We start from the raw sequence: 15,857 nt of genomic DNA on the forward strand, positions 1-15,857 counted from the left end.
AGCCTAAACGAGGCCCAGCTATCACTTTATAGTAAAGCACAGCCCAAAACAACATAGCTTCCACAATATCAAAGATAATAATGAAGTTTCCAAACTTGCAACCCAGTCTTGTTGCAATTCACCAACACATAAATAGTCTTACAGAAATTATTCTTCTAGGAATTATGGTATGAAATCATCACAATTCCTAGCAAATTAAAGAAAGGTTTGGCCATATAATTGTTTTGCCCTCACAAAAGAGAAATAGATCTAATGATAGCACATATCACAAAGGAAACCAACAGGACCATTCTTCGGAAACTGACAATGCTCACAATTCTTGTTGACTGGCTGTTCAGGAGTCTCTTCAATACTAGCAGCTGTAGTAGTAATAATTCCTTGTTCCAGACTCTTGATGCCCATCAGATCGCGAAGAGTCTTCAGATCCTTAATCCTGTTCTCTATGATCCACACCATGTTGTCAAAGTAGTTTCGAGCCACACTGCATGAGTCAAGTCACAACATGTTAATAACACTGAATGTAACAAAAAATCTGAATAAAGAATATATTCATGTAGATGATTGAATTAGGCTAATAAGCTTGTAATTACCCTGTCTTCAGACACAGGCGATCACGAATCTCTGAGAACTGAGGTGGCAGTTTTTCCATATTGAGAACTGTTGTCAGCTGAGCTTCAACCTGATAAAGCTGTACCACAACAAATTCAGCATGCCCTGCAGAAGATTATCTAAGATGATTAAACTAAAGGAAGTAACACTTATTTTGTAGTTGATATTATATCAGAAATAAGCAGCATACTCATAATAAACTGTATGAGGTTTCTTCTGTTCGTTTCAAAGGGTGGTATGTAGTACTCAGCAACATGAGTCCACTTAATGACTCGCTTGCAATCTGCAATCTGTTTGCAAGAGAAAAGGAAAATGAAAGAAGGTAAATGTCATATTATGATTTCTCCATTGTAATGTTTCTTAATAATAGTACTGGGATTCACCTGCATCCATGCATCAGTATAAAAGCTAAGTTCTGCTTCAGTTAGGCCGGCTTTTTCAGCTATTGCTTTGAGCTGCAAATTTTATAAAGATAAGACTTTCATATCTATCAAAAATTTGAGGAAATAGTTATTTTCATCAAGAAGATGCTTATATATTTTGCGTTGAATCAAAACCTGTAATACTTGCATGTTGATTACATGGAATAATGCAACATTAAATGTACAAAATCATACTTAAAATGTTAAATTTCAGAAAAAGAGTAATAGTGGACAACAATTTTCGCAAGCTAATGAAAGTTCAACATACAAAATCTGTAAAGTCTCACCTGGCCATTTTTTAGCTTATAAAGCTCTTGCCTAGCCGCTTCTAAGTGCTGCAAGAGCCAAAGAATACAGGGTTACTCTCTGAACACTGCCAGTTTACTTCTAAACTAAGTTTAAGCTGAAGAAAAGATTTCAAGAAATGGTATACGCGCTATAGTTTTAGTTAATTACCATTTCAGTAGCCATCCAATGATTGTAGCTATTACTATACTTTTTAAGGCTATCCTGGGCTATCCGTGCTTTCTCTTCTCTATCATCATTCTATAAGATCAGGAAGGATAAAATGGCTCTTAATAACAGCCTGTTATAAAAATAAGTAATCTCTAGCTAAAAGTTCTTCAGTGAGGAATGAAAAGAGCACTCACCTCTACTTTCTCTTTCCCCTTAGAGCATGTGTGTTTGAACTCGTCACCATTCCACGAACCATTACCCAGCCAAGATGCACGGCACAGCCTGAAAGTAATATTAACATAATGAATGCATGATGGAGAATAATATAGATCAAAGGAATCAAATATGTGATATAAATGTCAAGAATTTACTTGCAAAAGTGATATTCACACGATGGGCATTGCATACGCTTATGAGATCCAGACATTTCAAAGGAATACCAGCAGCTTGGGCACCCATTCATGTTTGTGATTGACTTACTGTAAAACAGAAGTTATCAGAAACTCATCAGACAAAGGAAAAATTGCAAGTAAATTACTACAATGTCATCAACAGATGCGACAAAGCACCTACAATAAGTACTATACTTGATATTACTATAAACAATCATATAGAATCTATTGTGTTCCAAGGAATGAGATCAGGATTAGTAACATCAAGAATAATTGCAGCATTCAGTTCATGTATTCTTTAACTGAAACTGATTGTTACTCTACTGACTAACAAAGATTTTACTGATCAAAGTATCAAACAGATTTAAGCTGATTCAACAGTGTATTTGTTTTATGGAATTACTGATCATCAAAAACGCCGTATTACAGAATATTGTTTGAATTAGCTGAAGAAAAGAGTCACAGGGATGATATCATACAAGTTTTCACTCTGCACGACGCATTCCATAGTCCAGTTACAATAAGTTGAACAGGCAATCGGCTGGTGAGCTTCCTTGGAACACTGTAAAAAGGAAAACTCTGTGACTAAGACAACCAAACACTGCTCTTCAGAGATTACTAAGAATCAAGTCTATCGATAAGGGCATTAATCGATACACATGTTTCTTTCCCTGTTTAACTATATATTCCATGAATAAATCTTCTATAGTTTACTAGAAAACAGTGAAAAAAAACTACTCACCTTCCAGCAGAAGGTATGGGTGCACTTACAAGTCACCTTGGGGAGGTTATCACCAATAAGAAGAATCAAAGCATGCTTACATCCAGGCCGGGGACACCAATTGGCCTTTACATGTTTCATTGAAGCGATTAGAAACACACAATCACACAAAATTTTTTTTACAAAAAAACTATCAGACATAAGGGTCTCAGGATCTTTCTGACAGCAAAATAAATCATGAAATGAACCAAAGAGGATGCATGCTTAAGATTATTTAAGCAGCACAGAAATCTAATGGACCTTTAAGTTGTAATCGATATAGGATTTCATAAATGCATGCGCATATTTCTCTTTGTCATCTTTAGAAGCCAGCATGTTAATCATATCTTGACCAACGGCAGCTCCACAAGAAGTATCAGGACATCGTAACAATAGGGGTGGCGCAGGGTCTTTGAGTGACTTCTCAAAATATCCTACACGAGACAAGGAAACACAAGTTGATGGAATATGTTTAAGATCACTACAAATTGAACAAATCAGCTGATGCCTTCATGGCTTGGACCTAAGGATTATAATGATAGAAATACACATGAAAATTATCATCATAGAAATTTATGTAATTATTAGATTTATGTAAATATAATCGTGAATTAATTTTGCTAATATTCTAATCTAATATATGTAACTACATATAGTTCTGTTTTAGATATGTATTGCATCAGAACTGACCTGCCCAGCAAGTATTGCAGAATAAATGCCCACAAGCAGGACCAGCAACCAGCTCCGGAGGAAATTTTCCCAAGCAAATCCCACAAGTAAGCTGTCCAACAAAACTCAAGCTCGTTAGGAGGTTTTCAATAATGACAACCTTACATAGACTCCTGGAAATTTTGACACACTGATATAGTCTATAACACATAATATACAGGTTAAGTAAACATTTTTACATCAAAAAGTAACTTACATCCTTTGTATTAGATGATCCAGCTCCATCAAAGGAAACGTCTATAAGACCAAGTTTATCACGGATCTTCTGCCCATCTGAAAACCATTTATCAGGTATAATGCCAACATTCCTGTTCAATCAGAAGATATCAGTGATTTTTCCTCAATTCTGATCTAACTCCCCCCAAAAAATACAAAAAATAACACAGAATGAATCAGTATAAGCAGTATGCTATGTTGAAATGAGAAATTGCATTTTAGAATAAGGAGGTAAGCTGTAACACTAGACTATATAAATTGCCTCCACTGCTTTAAAATATAAGTGAAATTGGCCAAGTCTAATTATATTAAAGCTGTAAGAAATTAGAGAGAATAAACCATTATAATAGGACTTTACCAGCTATAATAAAGCAGCAGGATAGCAGCTTCAGCCCTTGGAATCGAAAGTATGTCACAAATACTCGCGATGGCAACTTCTTGACGTTCATGAATTTCAGCTTGGCTCAAGACTTCATAAGGTTTCTGAGCATCATGATAAAAATGATTACAGTTAGAATTATAAATCTAAGCAACCAAAGATCAGAAAAAAGTTGTCCTGTTCTAAACCACAATAACTTTTTGTCAATGAAATTTAGTTTGATTCTCCTAGGGTAATCTTCCATGCTAAAATTAGACTAATCACTATTAGTTGAAGCAGTACGTGATAGCGTGTATGAAGCACGTGCATCCACGCGTATGTATATTAATTAGGGAAACAAATCATTTACCATTGATACTTAATTTGAAATTTGTTAAACTATTTCGAAGATTAAGTCACATAATTTAACACCTGTGTACTACACACATAAATGTACATCAACTTAACCTGTAGTCCTGTACTCCTGTTAACATTTTTGACTCACAAAATCACAATTGCTGCTGTTGTTGCACCATGTTACTACAAGTTATTTATTCGAAACAGGATATTGTTTTAACTAAACTCCGCGTTCATTTACAAGTTCACAGGACTGTTATGCTACTACCAAGTACCAAGCCACAGAACAACATGATTAAAGACTTAAACCATGAGTTATTATCATGTTATAAATCTTATAATCATTCATCCTAGCCTTTCCTTTACTACAAATGCTAATCCTAAGTTCATAAGCATCTATTATACTCGAATTTTAAGACCCTAATATAAACCTCTTCACCATAAAAAAAAAAAAAAAAAAAAAAAAAAAACTCTTCACTACATAAAATTAGAGAGTATAAAGTCTTGATCAGATTCATGAAGGAACCTAAAGGGCCTAAGACAACATACACTAAAAGACTCGGTTTTTGGTACTCGTGTGATATAGTGTATATAAACCGATCCTGGGCTTCAACTAGTTGAGTTTTATGTTTAAGTGTCGAACATGGTTAATTTATGTAAATTCCCCACTAATTTGATAAATAAAACTTGTCTAATTTATTCCTTTTCCCCAAATTGCAAACCCTAGATCTAAATCTAAGAGAGCAAAAATTGTGTAAGTCCAATTTCTAAACACTCAAAATTATGAATTCTACGACAGAAACAAATATTTGTAGTCTTGATCCCCCGATTTAAAGTGTCAAAAATGGCCATATAATGCAAATTTCCCCAATTCAATTCAAAATTGTCGAAGTTAATACTTACCTCGAAATGCAAATCCTAGAACCAAAAGCGTCAAAGATGCTCAAAGGGTGTAAGAAAAATCTCTAAACACACTCTCGAAAAGACATACCCCGTCACAAAAATAAGATGTCGAGTCTCGATCTACACTATTTAGGGTCCAATACTATGCGACTCGATTTTGAGTTTTGACTAATCTTGTAGACAAGGTCGTAGAGATGTCAAAAACCTACCGTCTAATCCGACTTGAAACCAACCCAAAAAAAAATTAAACTCAGATAGTAACTTGTTTACACACGACTTGACTTTAAGAAAAGACCTCATTTAACACGATTTGATTTTAATAAACTCGACCCAAACACCTAAATTAACACCTCTAGACATGGGTATTTATGTCACAAGTGTCACACATATTTATTTAAGACTCAAATTTAAACTCAAGTTTCGTTTTTTTAGTGTCGTAAGGGCTTATTCGTTTTTGTTTTTTATATTTAAGTTTTCAGATTCTTTTTAATAAACTAATAAAAAGGAAAACAAAAAAAATTGTTTGGACTTTTTTGTTATTAGTTATAAAAGTAATTGTGATTTTAACTAATTTGACTAATTTTTAATTTGTTAAATATATCATATAACTTTCAAAATTAAAATAAAATTAAAAAAAACCACAGTGATACCGAACGTAGTTTTCCATTTATTGTTGACAGATGTCAAAATCATGATAAAATTATAACAAGTTTGACTAATTTTGACTCTTATGTTATGACTTTTAAAAACCAAAATATTGAAAATTACAACCATATCACACAAGCCCCCTTAATGGCAAAAATTTTTACATGATAAGATGTCATTAAAAAATAATAATAATAAAAAAAACATAAACAAATTTGTTAATCAACATTCAATTTTCTAGGCATTAAAAATAAAATGAATCAACAAATTATTATTATTATTTTTTATCCAAGCAAATTAAAACTATTTGTTAGAACATAGAAGCATGCTTTTATACGAAGTGTGTCATTGTATGAAGGATGCAATAAAATAGATTAATGCACATAACAAAATTTTAATGATTTTTGCTAGTAATTGAATAAGAAGGGTGTAGTTTAATTTATACCTTAATAGTACCATCCTTATTTTCTGTCTCTTCCAAGTCGCTAAGCATAACATCAGCATCAGTAATCCCATCATAATCAGTACCAGAAGAAGAAGATGAGTCACACAACATTTCAACATCTTGTGGCTCATTTTCTTCTTCAAGAATGTTGTTGTTTGTGTTTTCTGGTGAAGCCATTAGATTAATTTAATTTGATTAAAAGAGAAGATTTTTTTAATAAGAAGCTTAATTTTAGAGACAATTAGAAGAGAATGATGAGAGGTAATAGGCTAGAGAAATGACACTCTTTTTATAGAGAGGAGAAGGGGGGTGGGGGGTAGGGTGGAAAATGTGGAGGGACTTAAAAGAAATTTAAAAAAAAAAACGTTACTCCCTCTATCCAATAATAATTGTCCGTATATTAGTCTATTACTCCCTCTGTAACTAAGTAATTGATACATTTGACTTTATTTCACTGTTCATATATCAACCTTGACCATACTTTATCAGTAACGTATTAAAAACAAATTCTACCATAAAATATACTGTTAAATAATTATTAATACTACCTCCGGTCCAATTTACTCGCAACAAAGGAATATTTTATGTCTCACAAATAATTCCCCTTTGTTGCGAGTAAATTGGACCGGAGGTAGTATAAGGTTTCATAATATCAACTTATTTTTAAAATTTTATTTATTAATATTTAAACATATAAAAAGGCCAAACTAATGTATTGGCATGCATATATCAAGTTTAACTATGCCAATTGTTATACTTATTGATATTTAATTATATATTTTTTTGGTGAAAATATTTTATTATATTGGTAAAAGTTTTGCATTGATATACGTGTTAGAAGAAATGTTGCACTTAAATAAAAAAGACGTAGGGAGTATTTGTTGAATGCATTTGACTTTCATTTGATGTCAAATGTGTCAATTATTTTGAAACAAATGAATTATAAAAACATTTATATTATTTTTTTTACATTATTTACATCTTTTATATGCGTGGAAAAGTCTACCTTAAGCAATTAATTAAGGACAAAAGGAGTGATAATTGACCTTCACTTAAGGAAAGAAATTACAATAATTTCTAACAGTTATGATTATAAGAATTAAAGCATAGAAAATCTCTTCATAATTGACTTGATACTGTCACATGATATAGTTTAACCTAGTTTTGGTAACATATCACAGAGGATATAGGTCACAGTTAATGAAATCTCATTCTGAGGCTGTCAAAAATGAGAAATCTTTTATGATACTCAATAATCTCAATGGGTTTATTAAAACTACCTAGAAATAAAATTTAATTATGTACTAGTTTTTAATTCTATTTTTTTTTTATATGGGCTTAAAATGAGGCTTGATTTTGTGACCTTAAAACTCTACATATTAGTATAATAATCACAACAGATTACAATCCATTACATGTATCAAATGAGATATCAATTTATTTTTTTTCTTTTTTTTAACAAGACAAGATAAGGAATGGATGGGATGTTGGGTTCACTTCCTAAATCAAAGCCCAAACTAAGAAAACATTTGTACTCCTATCTTGGATTGAGCTAAACCCATATAGCTTCCAACTTCCTTCTTTTATTTTTACCAAACTTTAATTTTAATGTTGAATTTTCTAATTATAATTATTCAATTATGGCCTTGTTTGATACTACATACTAAATGACTTTTTGATATATTTTTTTTAAAAAAGATATTTTGATAGTCTTTAGTTTGACATTTTTTTCATGTGGTCAAGTAGAATGGGTTAATAATACTTGTAGCATTTTTGATTGACTGAAAAATTGATATTAAGATTAATATTAATATTAATAATAATAGTAAAAGAAAATAGTCAAATTAGCTTTTTATTTTGAATTTTGCAATGATAATAAAATACTCGTATTATTTTATCTGCGATGATTACTTTAATTAAAAACAGCTATTGGTAATAATCACTCGGTAGCTATATCTTGCAGTAATTCATATAAAGTAATTATGGTGTATTAGTAATAAATACAAATTACTGTATTTATTATGTAGTACTATGTATTACGAGTATTAATGTAATACTCGTATTGATCACTACTCCGTATTAAATTACTATATACGGAGTAACAATTTAATAATTTATTTACTCCGTATATATTTATGCAAAGTATGTGATCATAAACTTCGGATTATAGATGCTAATGTCCTTAAAGATCATTTTGCATAATTAAGTCAATAGCCAATAAGGGATTCACTTACATTAGGAATTTCCCTCGCGAGGAGGGCTTCCTAATGTTTATTTCTTCTTATCTTCTCAGAATACCAATAAGCAAAAAAAAAGCTTATACCTTTTCCCCAAAATATATGCTCATCTTCAGAGGAATATCAATATGACAATATCATACATACTGACAAACTGTATACAGCTTTTAGCTTTACCAAGTCCCATTGATATTTTTATGTACCAATACATTGTTCTTTGCCTAAGTCTCCCTTATGACCTTTTATGAATGCATCATAGTTAGAAAATCATGTTGAACAATTAACATCCTAGACACCCAACAACATGTCTTCGTCGTCTACAAGCAATAAGAGAAAGATTAAGCTAAGGAGCTCAGATGGGAAGACCTTTGAAGTGGAAGAAGCAGCAGCAATGCAATCAGAGACCATAAAATCCATGATAGAAGTTGTTTTGGTTTCAGAGGTAAATGGTAAGACATTGTCATTAGTCATTGATTACTTCAACAAGTGCCTTGATAACCAGAGTGCTGTAGAAAACAATGACGATCCTCTCATAGAATGGGCACTTCATCTCTTCCGAGCTGATCAGGCTGCTTTCTTTGATCTTATTCTGGTATGTATGTGTTTTCGAGATCAAATTCTGTTGGTAAATTGTGCTGCCAGATTCGTATATAGGAATACTTTCATTAAATGTCATTGTATCTGAAGAACAATACTACTGTCAAATTTTGATTTCAGAACACAACAACAGCAGATATTTAGAATTGGACTAAAGAGTTGTGATTAATATGGTATCCTGTATTCCTGTTATAGTGTTATCTAATTCTAACTAGTTCATCGAAACATTTATCAGGCCGCTCATTATCTGAAAATCAAAAGCTTAGAGGATTTGACAAACAAGGTGGTGGCAGGTATTATAAGAGGGAAGTCCCTTGAAGAGATCAAGCAGACATTCAATTTAAACAATCCTACTCATCAGTAAACCTCATTATAACTTTATGAGGAAGATGATAATACAGTGGATATCTAAAGAAAAAAATTCTAGGGATTTTTTTTTTTTGTATTTGCCTTTGGAGTTTTGATACTGCTACTTTATGTTGTATTTTGTTCTAGTACTCTGTAAACGGTTACTTGTATATCATGTCAGGTGGAGTTACTGGATAAATTTGATTCTCTAAGCTCAAGTTGTGAGGAAAAAAAAAAAATCAGCAAGTAATCTCTAGTACTCACTCTGTACTAAAATCAGTTTTGGCACTGGTAGAGGTAAAGAACACCATCAGAAGCATAAACACAAATATATACAGTATTAATGCAGGGAAAACATTGGTAATTTGGTATGTGTCTTATTGTTTGTAACATGAACTGCACATGTTAAATCTTGTAAATCAGATATATGTTCATGTATCCTGCACTAGTGTTTACTGTTAGGACAGTTTCTCCATGTCAAACTTTGTCACATCACTTGACATGAGCCACAATGATAGAGAGTAGTACTGGGATGGATGACCTCCTGGGAAGTCCTAATGTTGGTTCATGTAGCCGACCCCACTTATGAGATAAGACGTTCAAGCAGAACAAGAAGAAGAAGACTGTCTCCATGCCAAAAATGTTGAGCTTCAGCATTTCTAACAGAGCATACTTGGCTGTACACTGTAGAAGCTGAAGATTATTTGATCAGTAATCTCTAAAGAGTGCTGAAGATTATTTGATCAGTAATCTCTTAAGAGTAGAAGCTCATCTTACATTCTGAAGCTTGGGCAATTTTTCTATTCTGATCTATGTTCCTGGAAAACGGAGGGAGGAAAATACAGGTCTGCCCTCATGTACAACAAATCATTCAATTTTTTTTCTTTTGAATGTTCAATATAGAGTTTTACATAGCATTATATCAGCCAGCATCTGTAATACTGAAAAAAAATAATATCAAGCTATAAACCTATAGCATAACATATGACATTATGACATAACAAACAAATGAATAGTTCTATCACTCCCAGTTTCCAACAGATTTCTATTATCTACAAAACCTCCGGCCTTAGACTAAGAGTGAACTATAAAAGCTGAGACTGCTGCATACGTTCTGCTAATTCACTAGGGTATATGACTACAGAGTCCAAGCAAAGCCCTCCTTTGGTGTGTGTACAATCAATTTGAGCCAAGGAGAACTTGATCTTCATAGGAGTGTGGTGATTCTCAACTGTGAAATCCCCGGCATGGTAATTAAGCCAGTTCCCAGCTGGCTTTAAGTAACACTGGGAGACGGCATCCTGGCCATTTGAGGCTGACAATTTAAACCTAACTGGCTTTCTGTCCCAGCCATGCACTCCCTCTGTGTTGCAAATTCGTCGACCAAATCTTTTGGAGGGTTTGCCTAACTGAAGTCTGAAAAACAGGCTGTATGTACCAGCAGGGAAATTGAACTCCAATTCCCCTCCCACCTCCAACCACCATACTTGCTTTAGGTATGCAATCGCTTGGAATCTACACACGACACAAGAAATTCTCAATCAGTAAGCCACTCAAGAGGATATGTATCTATGCATCAAGATCAACATCAACCCCAATGCCTCTAAAGACACCCCTCCAAGGTGGGTAACGCAAGGGGTAAGGCATATGCTGCCTTATAAACTCACCCCAGCTTTGATAAAAACTCGAAGAGACTAAATGCAATTTACCATTACATCTATATGCAATGGTTGTCCGCTATTACTCCCAATTCCCATTAGTCCCATATCCTACTGGCTACCAGATGATAATAATATTGGATGGTATTCGTTATACATGAAGAGAAACACGTGTTTGGGGATGGACTTTCTTTATCATGAATTAAATGAAAAGTAAAACTAGATATAAGATACAAATCTAATACTATTAGTGCCGTTATTACTTATTAGTTGTATACCAAACAAGCTCATAGGCTTTTTTTTTTTTAATTTTTTCAGATGTTAGAATTTACTAATTGAAGGAACAGGGGTCAACGCCTAAGTATAGCTTGCAAGCAATGTAATCATGAAAAGTCTAAGATATTTAAGAATCTAATTGCGTAAGAAAATGAAGAAAACACAAATTAATACGTATATATGCATGAAGAAAACTACACAAGGCAGCCAATGGTAATCAAAGAACAGCGTGTATTGGTGATCAAATTGACAGTTAAATCACTAAACACGTTAATTAATAAAAATAATCAAAAAGAAAATCAGCAATTATTAGATGCCTACAACATGACTACAATGCTTCCTTTGTTAATGCAGTTGTGGGACCTGATACTTAAACTAATAGGGTTGCAAGATCAGGAAGCAGACCGATTCCAAAGCTAAAAAACCAAGAAAAGTCCAATTTAGTTGATCTACTATCATATATATTACTAATTTACTATATATGTGTGATCTCATATAGGTTGATATTGTAACTCATTTTGATGACATTGACTTTCAAACACGATTAAGTTAACCGAGAAAATTAGAGCTTCAGATCTAGTATGTAAGCTGCAAATATATCATATATTATTCATATAACCATAAATAAATATAGTTCATATTTTCTCTCAATATAAACAGATGATCGTTAAATTCATAATACTATGTAATAATAATGCCTACAGAACTCACAAATACAGTCTTATATTACAAACTATTTGTGCACTGCACGAGATCACAAACTAAATCAGCTTCAAAAGGGGAAAAAAACAGTTATAATAGTGGATTAGAGAAGTAAATTTTGTAAATTTTAACTATAAGCATCAAACTACACTCTATATCATTTTGTTGTTCTGTTGATAATAGATGGTAAAATTCTGTTTTTGCCTCCCTTTTATTCCTTTCGTTCAGTGGCTACGAGTAGCACTTATAACTGTCACTAATTTCATGTTTCCCGTTCATACAACCACTACGATTTCATACAAATAATTTTGGTCCATGAATTAAGGAAATATCTTTTCTTGCAAACTAAGAGCCAGCCAAAAAGTTCAAATCTTGAATACGACCCTTAAAACTTTTTGTGCACACTAACGTCATAGTTCATATAAAATGAGCTTAGCTTGTAGCCTCTTGTACTTGTTTTAATTTGCTTCACAAGAAAAGATTTATGGACATTTATTCATGATTTATTGTAAATACAGCTAACATTATTTTCAAAGTTTTGATAAATCAATCAACACTCATATGGAAAACAGAAAAATATCACATCACATATTTAGGCTAATATTTAATTTGTTGTTTAAATTAACCAGAAAACTCCAAATCTGCCTTACATTATCAATCTATGTTACTTGAACTCGGATGAAGTGTCAAATTAGACACGGGTGTCCAAGCATCGGAGTCGCCCATTTTCTTGAAAAAGTTGTGTTTTTAGTTATTAAGAAGTGTCCAACTGTCGGTGTCGGTGTCCGACACGTGAGGTAAAGTATCAATCATATCATTAACCAATTTAACCTAATACAGTATTAATTCTTTCTATCTTAAGAAAATGACTGTTTAAAGTGTTGCCTTCTTGCAACATCACCTGTGTCGGTATATGGTGCCCCAGAATCACCAACGACGGTAGTCCTCTCCGACACACTGGCGTTGGCTTCATACAATATGAATTTCTCTAACACTAATTCGTGCTTGCTCTAGATCAAGACTAGAGATCTGTACATACTAATTAATCTTGCCTCACAAAAATACATACATTGATAGGGTTTTGTTTTCATGTTACACTATTTCTTACATAGTAATACTAATTATAGCAACAAAGTAATCAAACATTAATTTAGTAAATTATTATAATCCAAAGTCCATTATTTGAAACTTTCTGTATAAAAATGGAATGAACCAATTTATAGTGGCTAATTATGAAGTATTATCGTAAATAATAAATCTAAACAAAAACAAAACAAAATCAAATTCTAACCTGGATTCATGAGTCGAAATATGAGTCCAATATCTACGATCATCTATTCCGGTGATCGTCATTCCTCTCCATGAAATCGCCATGCACATCTTCCCACTATTTTTCTCCAACCATATCTCCTGTACACAGCCACAATCCAACTTAATAAAAAAACTCGTTCGAACTCGATCATTTATCGCATTACTAGTTCAAATTACACTATATGTCCGACTATGACTAGAAGTCGAACTCGACAAAACATAAATAAATAAATAAACAAAAGTTTACCTTAGTTCCAGCATCAAATCTGACAGAGCGAGAAAGTCGAGAGAAAATCTCTCTCTTACTAAATCTCTTAGGACTTTCATCAAACAGTTTCCGAACAAGAAACTCAAAATTCGAAGGTAACTTAGTCTCCCAAACAAAATCCGATAATGAGGCTTCATAAAAAGCCCAATTGACCTCCGAAAGCCTGCAAATCTCAGGTGGGCTTAACTGGCCCAATATCACCGCCACACAACTTTCCGGCAAGTCACCCAGCCCAATCCTCCCAGTGGACCTCAGCCCAGATTGCCCACTTCCCATCTTATTAAAAGAATAAAAAATATTTAAACAAAAATAGAAATAATTAAAGGTTATGATGATTAGAAGTTTAATGGTATAATAAGAGGTAAAAGACGGAGAGAGAGATGGAAGAGAAGTAGCTAACAATGGAGTTTAGCATAGTTTAGAAATTAGCCATTTAGAGAGAAAAAGAAGAGAGAGAAAAAGGAAGAAGGGTGCTCAATTCAAGATTGGTTGGAGTGGGGTGACTTTTGAATGTTGGTAATAAGATGGAAATTGGAAAGTGGGGTTGGGTCCCACATAGTCACATACTAGGGTCTTTTGAAATGTTATTGGATGCTTGGTTTTTTATAGGCCAATCAATCAACTTGTAGACTAACTGAAAAACGTGGGAATTTTTTATTCATTTTTTATTCATTTTTTTAATAGTAATGATGATAATTGCTACTATTAATTGTGACAACAAAGTTTTTGGTTGAGAGATTAGTGAGTAATTTTATTTTATTTTTTTATTTTTTTATTTAAGAGTTTAACTATATAAAACAAAATTAATAAGGATATATTCTGTTCAGCTTAATTTCAGTTTAGTTCAATTCAGTCCAGTTCAACTCCAATCAGTTTAGTTCTTAATTTCCTTCTCTCATAAACAATTCATTTCAGTTCAGTTCAGTTAAGCCCAATCATCTCAGTTCAGTTCAGTTCCATTGTTTTCAATAAATCGAAACAGAACCTAAGTCTATGTTTGTAGGTATGCTAAAAAAATTGAAGTTGTTATGTGCAGTTTGAGTATGAGTATTTATAATAATCAATATAATATATTTTTCATTCTCAAGTTAGAATTTGTTTTTCTTCAAACTTATGACTTGAAATTTGTTTCAAGCTTCTCTATTCATCCAATTTACCCATATAAACAAAATGAAAAATAAGGTAAAAATTTCAACATTTAATAAACTATTGCATGCAATAATAAATGGTGAAGTATAATTTTTCTCAAATTCAACAAAAAATTTCATATGCAGAAAACCTATTATTTTATGCAATGATAAATAAATGTTATGCCAAGCCTTTCTTTCCAGGAATCAAGTGAATAACTTATTGTAATAATTAAATTTATATTGGTCTATCGAAATAAATTGATTCAAATAAGGGAATTTTTTGTTAAAAATCTAGATTTTGTATGTTTTACAAGAAAATTACAATAACTTTAAAAAATGAAGTAAAATGATAAAATTCCTAAACAAACTATTATCTAATTATGATGCAAATTATTACTATTATTATTATTATATGAAATAATGGTAATTTTTTAAAAAAAATATCATTCTGAAAGCTTACATATATACTTGTAAATAATAAGGAGTAATTGAATATAGACTAATTAAATTAATTTAAAATTGTACAAAGTATATTTGAGGGGTATGTAATTACTAAATAGTTAACTTTTAGGTTTAATTACTCGTACCTTTTAAAAATTATTTATTGCCTAAAACCATATTACTATATATAAAAATAATAAAATCATATTAATAATACTCCGTACTCATTATTCATTTTTTTTTTCCTTAATTTAACAAATTTTTACATTTAATTTTGTAGGCCCTTAATACAATGAGTTGTGCTCATAAGTTTGAATTTTTTGGTATAACTAAACTAATCAATTATTAAAATGATGGATTGGTTAGATTTCTCATCAAGCATTCCTTTTCTTTTATTTTTTGGGCAAGTTCTCATAAAAACTTTATTCATATGCTATCCGCTGTCTTTAATGCATGGAGTACGACATTGCATCCACTTATTCTCAAACATTTCCTTCACCTTAGTTAACAAGCATGGTATATATCACGTATTTGTTTTCGAGTTAAGAATATTGCATATATATACGTACTCCATAATTTTTCTACTATGAATGACAT

At 32.1% G+C, this 15,857-nt stretch overlaps 3 protein-coding genes across 3 annotated transcripts; 1 reads left to right on the top strand and 2 right to left on the bottom strand.

Annotated features, from left to right (window-relative positions):
• Positions 1-61: 61 nt before the first annotated feature.
• On the bottom strand, positions 62-6,469 carry LOC145631301 (putative E3 ubiquitin-protein ligase ARI7). The gene is made up of 16 exons (XM_081683382.1): positions 6,293-6,469; positions 5,203-5,217; positions 3,943-4,067; positions 3,565-3,676; positions 3,330-3,420; positions 2,901-3,073; positions 2,622-2,726; positions 2,359-2,441; positions 1,859-1,966; positions 1,682-1,769; positions 1,488-1,577; positions 1,319-1,366; positions 993-1,064; positions 800-899; positions 591-714; positions 62-481 (listed from the first exon to the last, which is right to left on the bottom strand). The coding sequence occupies exons 1-16, from the start codon at positions 6,467-6,469 to the stop codon at positions 250-252; spliced, it is 1,743 nt and encodes a 580-aa protein (XP_081539508.1). The 3' UTR covers positions 62-249.
• A 2,359-nt stretch (positions 6,470-8,828) lies between these two features.
• LOC145630037 (SKP1-like protein 1A) lies at positions 8,829-9,770 on the top strand. The gene is made up of 2 exons (XM_081682272.1): positions 8,829-9,121; positions 9,362-9,770. The coding sequence occupies exons 1-2, from the start codon at positions 8,834-8,836 to the stop codon at positions 9,488-9,490; spliced, it is 417 nt and encodes a 138-aa protein (XP_081538398.1). The 5' UTR covers positions 8,829-8,833; the 3' UTR covers positions 9,491-9,770.
• A 562-nt stretch (positions 9,771-10,332) lies between these two features.
• On the bottom strand, positions 10,333-14,174 carry LOC145630038 (F-box protein PP2-A13-like). The gene is made up of 3 exons (XM_081682273.1): positions 13,669-14,174; positions 13,402-13,520; positions 10,333-10,989 (listed from the first exon to the last, which is right to left on the bottom strand). Exons 1-3 carry the CDS (start codon positions 13,963-13,965, stop codon positions 10,560-10,562), a joined length of 846 nt encoding a protein of 281 aa, XP_081538399.1. The 5' UTR covers positions 13,966-14,174; the 3' UTR covers positions 10,333-10,559.
• Between the last annotated feature and the right edge of the window lie 1,683 nt (positions 14,175-15,857).

Source organism: Chenopodium album, chromosome 5 (assembly GCF_948465745.1).
Source record: "Chenopodium album chromosome 5, dcCheAlbu1.1, whole genome shotgun sequence".
In the NCBI taxonomy this organism is placed as follows: domain Eukaryota; kingdom Viridiplantae; phylum Streptophyta; class Magnoliopsida; order Caryophyllales; family Amaranthaceae; genus Chenopodium; species Chenopodium album.